This window comes from Phocoena phocoena, chromosome 2, assembly GCF_963924675.1.
Source record: "Phocoena phocoena chromosome 2, mPhoPho1.1, whole genome shotgun sequence".
Lineage (NCBI taxonomy): Eukaryota > Metazoa > Chordata > Mammalia > Artiodactyla > Phocoenidae > Phocoena > Phocoena phocoena.
The window spans coordinates 75726068-75736793 of NC_089220.1; the positions used below are offsets into that span (position 1 = coordinate 75726068).

Here is a 10726-nt window from a genome sequence, read left to right on the forward strand (position 1 = left end):
GCCCATTCATTGTGTAAAATATGTTGGTAAAGTGCTTTTAAAATAGAATTGAGGTCTTTAGCAGACCTACAAAAGTAAGAATGCTGTTGCTAAGGAACTAGGCACATTAGATTCAGTTTTCAGCTACCAACTAAAAGATTGGTGGACCCCATAACTAGGACAGTCTGGTACAGGCTCCATTTCTCTCCAAGGATCTCATGTTGACTACTGTTGTATAGTCTAGTGGGGGAGTGTGTGTATAGCTAACTGGTAGCTTCTGGTACATTTGATTCTAATCTAGGGTTTTGTTTGTATTAAAGTGAAAGGAGATGACCTTCAGGCCATTAAGAAGGAGTTGACTCAGATAAAACAAAAAGTGGATTCTCTGCTGGAAAACCTGGAAAAAATAGAAAAGGAACAGAGCAAACAAGGAGGTAAATGGTCCTTTTGTTTGTTGGGTGTAAAGTAGAGGTAGCTATCTAAGATAGTTGAAAGTGTATGTTGGAATAGTGGGATATAAAGCAGTTTAATTGGAAACTTGTGGAATTTGAATTGGGAAGGACATTTGTGTGGGAGGATATAGACTTGTGCTGCAGTTCTATGATCATCAGTGGGGATTGTCTACATCCTGTGGACATTACTTGCCCCTAGACAGACTTGTCCTTCTCATCCGCAGTAGAGATGAAGAATGATAAGTCAGAAGAGGAGCAGAGCAGCAGCTCCCTGAAGAAAGATGAGACTAATGTGAAGATGGAGTCTGAGGGGGTGGCAGATGACTCTGCTGAGGAGGGGGACCTACTGGATGATGATGATAATGAAGATCGGGGGGATGACCAGGTGAAAACCACGGGAAAGGAAAGGAAGAGGTGGTGGAGGGGGGATCAGGGACACATGGAGTGCCTCTAACTCCATCCTATTTGTGTCTGTTTCTCACAGCTGGAGTTGATCAAGGATGATGAAAAAGAGGCTGAGGAAGGAGAGGATGACAGAGACAGCGCCAATGGCGAGGATGACTCTTAAGCACATAGTGGGGTTTAGAAATCTTGTCCCATTATTTCTTTACCTAGGCGCTTGTCTAAGATCAAAATTTTCACCAGATCCTCTCCCCTAGTATCTTCAGCACATGCTCACTGTTGTCCCCATCCTTGTCCTTCCCATGTTCATTAATTCACATTGCCCTGCGCCTAGTCCCGTTTTCACTTCCTTTGATGCTCCTAGTAGTTATGTTAAGTCTTACCCTGTAATTTTTGCTTTTAATTTTGATACCTCTTTATGACTTAACAATAAAAAGTATGTATGGTTTTTATCAACTGTCTCCAAAATAATCTCTTGTTATGCAGGGAGTACAGTTCTTTCCATTCATACATAAGTTCAGTAGTTGCTTCCCTAACTACAAAGGCAGTCTCATTAGTTGAGTAGCACCTGAGAACAGCTTTGAATTAGAGGTGTGCGTGTTATACCCCACATAAGAGTGCTGTGTGGGGCTGTTCAACACAAATGTAACAATGTATTTTTGTGAATGAGAGTTGGCATGTCAAATGGATCCTCTAGAAAAATAATTAGTGTAATAGTCTTAAGATTTGTTTTCTAAAGTTGATACTGTGGGTTATTTTTGTGAATAGCCTGATGTTTGGGACCTTTTTTCCTCAAAATAAACACGTCCTTATTAAACCAGGAATTTGGAGAAAAAATAAACACCCTGGTTTTTTATTTTTGTATTTTATAATTGTTTACTTCAAATTCTTTGTTTCACAGCGGCATCCACAAAACCCCTAGAATATACTAGATATATTTTTCTTTGAGTCATAATTATTATGCATACCAACATACACTACTCAAATTGTGTTTCATTGGGGTGGGTGTTGAATTAAGGAGACAAGTAACTTTGATGTGAAGTGGAGATTCTTTTGCGAAAATGGCTTTTAGATCCTAATGAAAAAGTTTGGGAACTGCATTAAGCCTTTTCTTCAATGTTTTGTGGTCCAGTTGGCACCTTTTTTGAGTTTTTTTTTGTCGTGTGCTGAACTGTTTCAACCTTAAATAGAAAGAGGCTCAAACATGTCAAGATTTTAGGAAAAGTGAAACAACTGAAGAATAAAACCTGTATTTTCTTCCATTTTGTTCTTTTAATTGCTGTTTATAGCCCCAGTTACCAAATGGATTCTGAGTCTGTACCTCAGTGTTACTGAAAATAGGAGAGCTTTTTATTTCCTGGTCTTTTGTAGCCTGTGCCTTCCTAGGTAACTGAGGACACAGAGTTACACATTTATTTCACTTTCAATTAATTCAATCCATATAAACTAATTTTAGGCATGGTACTAGTTAGCACCCAAACTTCTAAGACTGGACTTATTAAACAGCTTTCAGTTTTGTGATGCTTTCCTTGTCCTGAAAGGTCCAGTTTATTTGTTTTATACTTCAGTTTTTCCTGCAGAGCAGGACAAAAACAGTTAGTTTTGGGCTGTTATCACTCACACAAACCTTGGATTCCCCAGAAAGTTGTTGCTGTTTCAAAGGTGTTTATATACAACCTAGTATGGGCAGAAGTCATATCCTATTTATAAAGATTTCATAAATCATTTTATATAATAGGTGACAAAGTAGAATAGAAGGGAAAGGCTGATCTGTGGACTGCCCTTGGATCTCAGATTCACAGTATATACGTAGCTTTTGTGTGATGATTTGGTCAAAAATACTTTTAACCACCTTGTTTTCTCATCTTATATGTTCTCATGTTAATACAAACTCACTTTTACCACATAACTGATGACAAGAAAATAAACTAGATGCTTAGAAGAAGAGTCAAAGTTCTAAGACTAAGATGCTAATAAAACCTGTTTGAGATTATGTTAGCCATCAGTATTTAGAAGTACTGGACCAATTACCCTGGGCGTGCAGTTGTCTGTTTTTAATTGCATATGAAACCAGGTATTGAAAAAATTGTGGAAAGCTCAAAACAAAGTAAAATACGGTGATGCGTTTGTTTGGATATAAAATTTAGAATAATGGGTTTTCTCAGTATGCCATTGAAATCTAAGAAAATAGCCTGGAAGATTTTAAGAGTGCAGTTTCCAACAAAGGTTGGAATGCAAGAGAGGAGGTTGGATGATTGAAAAGAAATCCCTTTGAAACATTTCTAATGGTGCGTAATTTTTAATTGGTAAACTGTTCTTTGGAGCTCACTGGCTTAGGGTACTTTGTAATTTGCCGTTATCTAACCAGTGAAAGGAGCAAACGATGTCCAGTTGGGGTGGATGACAAATTTGGAATGCTTGGAAGGGGGTTCCCATTAGATTTCAGTTCAGATGTTACTCCAGCATCTGAAACCTGCAAGGATTATAAATAGACTAGTACCAGTCAATGTATGTTTTAAAGCCCCTGTTTTATAGAGGGAACTGGATGTGAAAGAAAAGGAAAATGATGCAAACAGGAACAACAAGATTATGGTAAATTGAAAGGGAATAAACTGAAGTCAGATGAGGATTGAGAATGTAATGGAAAGAGTAGAAGAAAAATAACCATCATTTGAGTCATACAGTAAACATAAAATATCCATACAGGAATCTTCTGGACACCTTAGCAGTATGTTCAAAAGAAAAAGGGATAGCAAAGCCCCAGGGGTATGATACAGAAAGTAAAGAAACAGGACACAATTTGGGGGGTCTTTTTTTTTGTGGTACTCGGGCCTCTCACTGTTGTGGCCTTTCCCGTTGCGGAGCACAGGCTCTGGACTGAACTGAAATGCATTTTCTTGGTCAAGCTGATCTGAACTAGGGTCCCAAAATTCAAACCCCACTTGACATTGGTGCAACTGCATTCTCCTCATATTTTCCTCATATTAAATAAAAAGGTCAACTGTCACTGAACTTTATCTGGCTAAGTCCTTCATTCTCCCAGGCCACCACAGTCAATAATGATGCTTCCTGGTTCTCTCCTGAAAGTAAAATTAGCCCATAAATGGTCAGTCAATGCGGTCACAGGCCAGCCATGTGTCCTCAGAACAAAGTACATTTTTAAACTGTTCTCTTTAAATATACAGCTATTTCCTATTCCCCAACTATTTCCATAACACATCCCATCATTTCATCTGGGTTAACTAAAAAATACTAGTACTTGTGAAGTATAAATTGTGGGGGCTTCCCTGGTGGCGCAGTGGTTGAGAGTCCGCCTGCCGATGCAGGGGACACGGGTTCGTGCCCCGGTCCGGGAGGATCCCACATGCCGCGGAGCGGCTGGGCCCGTGAGCCATGGCCGCTGAGCCTGCACGTCCGGAGCCTGTGCTCTGCAACGGGAGAGGCCACAACAGTGAGAGGCCCGCGTACTGGAAAAAAAAAACAACAGTAGGTGGTTTCATTAGTAACTTTAAAGTTTATCAAAAAAATTTTAGAACCCCAGTTAAGAAAACCGGGACCTGTTTAGACAGTGTTGAAGAATTAAAGCCCTGTTGTGAGCTACATTGGGACTCTGCCCCCACCACTTAAATTAGAACTATAAAACACAGTAGGAAGAGAGAACGGATAATGTAATGCCAAATAAGACAGAGCGGTTAATAGGAAGGAGTTGTAGCCCAAGGTGTGTGGGGAATAAGAAACTGCAGCATGGTCCACTGGAACTTTATGTGATGATGGAAATGTTTCATCATGCATTGACCAGTATGGTAGCCCAGTGGCTGAGGCCTTGAAATGTGGCTAGTGTGGGGAATTCCCTGGCGATCCAGTGATTAGGATTCCAGGCTTTCACTGCTGGGGGCCTGGGTTCGACACCTGGTGAGGGAACTAAGATCCCGCAAACCAAACAGCCAAAAAAAAAATGAATTGGATTTTAATTTTCTTTACTTTTAAATAGTCACATATAGTATGTGGCTACCTTCTTGGGTAGTGTAGTATTAGAGAATACTAAGCAGTTTCTAAACAAGTACAGATACAGATTACTAACAAACTTATGTGAACAAATGTGACTGTTTCCAAGATGTTTCATATCCTGAGTTCATTATTTCCAGGCCCTAGGCACTAGCATTGAAGACTTCCCTAGAACATTGAACATTGCCTGGAACATCCCTAGACCCTAAATTGAAGATTTCCCTAGCATGAGAACATCTACAACTGCAGGCCTAATCCATGTTGCTCACGCCTTGATTTAGCGAGGCCTCGTGTAGCATAAAATATATTTTTAAGTGGTAAACTGACTTGGCTGGGTGGCCCAAGGCTCAGGCAGATATTACCATTTATAGAGAGTTTTAAATGCATCCAGCGTGTTGCTAGGCAAGCCTTTAACATATACAATCTTACTTCATTCTCACACAATTCTATTACATGTGTATGGAAGTGGTAATTGCTGTTCCAAAGGGTTTCAGAGAGATTAAATATCTTTAAAGCCCCATAGTTATTAAATGATGCCAACATTTCAATCTGTGATCTGACTTAACATCCATGGATTTCGGACCTTAGGAGAGGGAATGGTGTATTTGAACCCACATCCCAAATCCTAGAAAATGACAAAACTATTTCCAAATTACAGTAACCTACTGTCAGCACCTACTCTCTTAACAAATGGGGAAAAATATCTTCATTTTTCTTTCCTTTCTGTCCACTGAGTACTAGAGTGGTTCATAGACCTAATCATTGGAAAAGCACATTGTTGAAAAATGCCTGGCTAAGAGCTGAAATGCTGCTGTTTTATGCTACATGGGTGGGCTTTAGAAATGTAGGAAGAATACAGAAAATACATTCTCTCTCACCCATTTTCTTTTGCTGTTCCTGGGGCACCCAGAACCCCTATTTTAGACCATTTCTTTCACTTCAGACAACATAAACTTTCCAAATACCTTGTAAAAATTTATTCTTTGTCAGGATAGTACAATGACTACACATCCCTTAAGGCTGCATGACTCATAAGCACCTGGCAGCGCCATTGCAAGATGAGTCCCTCCCAAAAGGACTTCTTCATCTGGAAGGGGTTCAATGACACAGATTGACTCACCTTTGCAGACCCACACAAGCCACAATAATGAGTTGCTGGCGTGGCTATGAGACACATTGGGGGTGGGAGGAAGGTGAGGCTGCTGATTTCCAGCTTGGTCCTTGGTTAACAGCTTTACTAGTTCCCATCCAAACTTAGAAGTGGACCTTGACGTCTGATGTTTTTTTTGTTTTTGTTTTTTGCCTGTTTTGTCTCTGCCTTCAAGGATACTTGCTCCAGAGTTATGAATGTAATACTTCAAACACTGTCTTGGTCTTGCTGGGAGAAATTACGCTAACCAGAGAGCTTGTAGTGGACCAGGTGATCTGCTAAATAGCTGTCTAGAGCTAGCTTCCAGCCCAACCTCACCCACAAAATTCCTCTCCCTGCTCGGAACCTGCGTGTGATGACCTTTTGTTAGTTTCCTCATCCAGCCAAATTTGTTCTTTCCCCAGAATTTTATATGCACTCTTCACAAAAGCTGTTGGGTAGCAGCAGCTAGGTCATTCCCAGGTCCCAGAAGTTGCTGGCGTTTAATTGCCAGGAAGTTGTCTGCATAACTGCTGGAAATGCTGTGATGGTCTGCACTGTCTTTTCCAGGTCCCCCATCTTGGACTGACCCGCAGTGTTTTTCCAGCTAGAGGTATTAATACCCAACTCTCTCTGCTTTGGGCAGAGGAACAGCCTTTGGCAGCATCTACTCCCCCAGGGGAAGTCTAGCAGCATCCTCACTTTGTTTTCTCATGACACTTTTGGAGACAGCCTCAGTGTTTGCTGTGTTTTCATTCCCTCTTAACTGGGCATACAATCCTGATCCATTCTGGTGGGCCCCTGCTGTCTCCCCCTCAGCCTGGGATCAGGCACGTGGCAGGCACTTGTCTGAAGTTGTACTGTCTTGTCCTCCTAAGCATCCACCTGAGTGTAAGTATATACATCTTTCCTTCAAAATATTAACACCCTCAGCAGAGTCCCTCACTTTCTCAAGGATTCTGCATTCTTCCTGCAAATGACTCAAAGGTTCGTTTTCCCAAAATCTCTACAGACCTTGAGAAGTTTTGTCTTAGCTTTGGTGTATCTGGAGTCCTGTTTCAACATTTTTCCACCAAGATGGCAGCCTCCTGCCTGCCCTTTGTACACTTGTTTTTCATTTTGCCTCCCTTGCATTGTGCCCTTTGGGTGTTTTTTTCTTCATTGGTGGTTCCCTAGCCATGTTCTCCCCCTGCTCCCTTTTTTGGCAACTTTATGGCAATCTTCAATTCTTTTCCTTAAGCAATATTGGTACTTAGCAGCTTCAGAATATCCCAGGCACAATTCAGTTGCAACATGGCCACACACCTTTTTTCCTAAGAAATGTGCTAGTGAAACAATAACAACCGAAGTTAACAATATGTATGCTTTTGCATCTAGCTATGTAAGCACATAATTTGTTCAGAAATAAAGATGACACACCACATTTTAATAGCTACTTTTAAAGCTCATGTGCCTCCTAAATATCTGTTCAACTGTTTTATTTCTCTCCATCTTGACTGCCACCATCCCAGTCCATGCTACCATCACCTTTCTCCTGGCTTAGTACCATCCTGTATACCCACATCCACTGTGATCCTTTTCCCGTCACTTCACACACCAGCCATAGTAATCTTTTCAAAACACACATGTAATGATGGCACTTCTCAGCTTAAAACCCCCCTGGCTTTGCTTGTCCTTAGGATAATGACAAAACTTCTTCACACAGTGTACATGGACAAAAATGGTCTTCCCCTGTCGATCTGTCCAGCCTGTCTACCATTTGCTCCTGCACTTTGCTTTTTGCAACCATATGGGACTTTTCTTTGTCCCTCTTATTCCCCATGCTCTCTCCCTCCACCTTTGCCCATTTGTCCCTAGCTAACTTCTATTCATCCTTAGAGTTTAGCTCAAGTGTCACTCCCTACCTTTCCTAAGTAGACCAATAGGCTCTCAAAAACCAGGAATCTCTTCTTTGTAGCACTGATTACAGTCACACTCATCAATTTGAATTGATTATTTGATTAAGAGTTTTCTTTTTAGAATGGAACTCGGTGAGAGCAGGAACCACATCCATTACTGTTCAGCAGTATATCCCAAGTGCTTAACATAGTATCTGAAACACAAATATATGTTGGATGAATGAATGAATGAAGAAGGGAAAGGAAGAAGGTGGGGAGGGTTAGCCCTGAGTGAGGCAGTCTTGGAAACAGGCAGCAGGAATGCCAAGCAAGGCTGAAGAACTGACTTCACTGCACACCTGGAAGAATGTTGTGATGCCTGTGCCTGTCTCAAGGAGGTGCTTTCCTAACAGGTGAATTTCGGTGCCTTTGCTTCCACTGTAATGTTTCATAATCCTCTCCCAGTGTCAGCCTGCAACAAATCCCTCAGTAATCTGTGTCTGATGCCAAGGATGAGAGAGAAAGGGCATTATCCAGAAAGATGGATGTACCTATTGCAATTAACCTTTCAATACCTTTACGTCTGATTTCCCTTACATAGCCCACTCTCCCATTAGTAAGCATCTCTTCTACTCCTCAACACCTGCATTCTTTAATTTTTAAAATTATACACATATACTATAAAATGCATACATTTTAAGCATACAGTTTGGTGAAGATTTGCAAAGTGAACATGCCTGTTTAAGCACCACCCTGATAAGGATATGGAACAGTACCCCAGAAACTTCCTTCATGCCCTCTCCAATCATTACAGCACTAGGTAACCACTATTCTGACTTCTGTCACCATAGATAGATTTTGTCTGTCTTTGAACTATGTGTAGATGTAATAGTATTGTATTGTGGAAGTTTGGGCTCCCCCGAGAAAACACTTGGATGCAGTAGTTTATTGGGGGGGATGATCCCAGGAGACAGGAGTGATGAAGTGGGGAGAGTGAGACAGTTAAGAAGGAAACGCCAGTATAAAGGTGTGTTATTGAGATTGGACACATAATGCTTCCCAGAATTATCTGAAGGTTGGGAGAATGGGAGGCTGGTATACTTATCCGTGGGCTCCTCTTCCCCATTCACTGAGGGATGCCACAGTGAAGGTTAACTTCTATACAATTCTGGGCTGTAATTGATCTTAGGCTCCAGCAGCAATGAAGGACATTTGGATTATTTTCAGTTTGGGATAATGTCTTTGGAGAACACATATGTACACATTTGTACACATTTCTGTTGGGTATATAATTGGGTGGAATTGTTGGATCATATGCTATGTGTATATTTAGCTTTAACAGATACTGCAAAACACTTTTCCAAAGTGATTGTACTAATATATATTCTTACTAGCTGTAAACAAAATTTTCAGTTGCTCCACATCCTTGCCAGCACTTGATATTGTTAGTCCTTTTAATTTTAGGTTTTCTTGATGAGTATGTAGTGGTATCTCACTTTGTGTTTGCTTTTTGGTAAACTTTTTATTGAAGTATAATTTACATATAGAAAAGTGCACAAATCATGTGTATAGCTGTTACTTTTCACACACTGAACACACACACAATAGGTAGAAATAAAGAATTGGAAAATCAGCACTAGAGCCCCATACATGCATGTCCTCTTCCCATCACTATACCACCATCCCAGGAACATGTTATCCTGGCACCATAGATTATTTTTGCCTGATTTTGAACTGCAAATAAATGGTGTAATATATAATATGTAGTTTTTTGTGTCTGGCTTTTTGATCCAACATTGTGTTTGTGCAATTCATCTATATTGTTGCATGCTGTAGTTCATACCGTTGTATAGAATTATGTTGTAAAAATATATTGCAATTTATTCGTTCTGTGAATAGGTATTTGGACTGTTTGATTTTAGCTGTTATGAATAAAGTTGCTACGAACATTCTAGACCATGTCTTTTTGAACATATGTATCTATTCTGGTTATGAAACTAAGAATGAAATCACTGGGATAAAGAGTATTCCCCACACCCTTGCCTACCTAGATTCTCTCTAATTTTAAAGGTGCCTAGTGGAATCACATTAAATTTTTTTTCTTTTTTTTTTTTTGTTTTTGCGGTATGCGGGCCTCTCACTGTTGTGGCCTCTCTCAACCACTGCGCCACCAGGGAAGCCCTATTTTTTTTTTCTTTTTTTTTAAAAAAAGCTTTTAATGTTGAAATCATGTTAGATTTACAGAAAAGGTGCAAAGACAGTACAGAGAACTCCTTGTATATCCCTCATCCAGTTTCCCTTAATATTAACATCTTAACACTACCATGGCACATTTATCAAAACTCAGAAACCAACACTGGTACAATACTATTAAACTCCAGACCTTATTCAGACTTCGCCAGTTTTTACATGCACGTGTGTGTGTGTGTTTCTGCACAATTTTATCACATGTATAAATTCATGCAACCACCACCACAATCAATATAAAGAAGTGTCCCATCACCACAAAGGAACGCTCATACTATTTATTGTCTCATCACACACACACACCCCATCCTCCCACTACCATCCCTAACCGCTGGAAACCACTAATCTGTTCCTGGTCACTATAACTGTGCCATTTCAAGAAGTTATATAAATGGCATTGTACAGTGTGTAACTTTTTGAGAATGGCTCCTCCTTACCCCACAGCACAATGCCCTTGAATTCCATCCAAGTTGTTAACGTGTATCAATAATTTGCTCCTTTTTATTGCTGTGGATGTACCAGTTTGTTTAACTATTCATCTGTCGAAGGACATGTGGGATGTTTCCAGTTTGGAGCTATTACAAACAAGGCTGCTATGAATATTCATGTATCAGTTTTTGTGAACATTTGGTGGT

General features: G+C 40.3%; 1 protein-coding gene across 10 annotated transcripts in view; it reads left to right on the forward strand.

Moving 5' to 3' along the window:
- The window catches only part of HNRNPC (heterogeneous nuclear ribonucleoprotein C), a 47190-nt gene extending 45520 nt beyond the window's left edge, over positions 1-1670 (forward strand). For 4 of the 10 annotated variants that reach the window (XM_065871921.1, XM_065871916.1, XM_065871920.1 and 1 more), the window contains 3 exons: positions 300-413; positions 656-816; positions 916-1670. In XM_065871921.1, the coding sequence (XP_065727993.1) occupies positions 300-413; positions 656-816; positions 916-999 (359 nt within the window). In that variant the 3' untranslated portion in view covers positions 1000-1670. Of the gene's footprint in view, positions 1-299; positions 414-634; positions 817-915 lie in introns of all 10 variants that reach the window. The other 6 variants (XM_065871915.1, XM_065871923.1, XM_065871924.1 and 3 more) reach the window with 4 other exon arrangements.
- The last annotated feature ends 9056 nt before the right edge of the window (positions 1671-10726 follow it).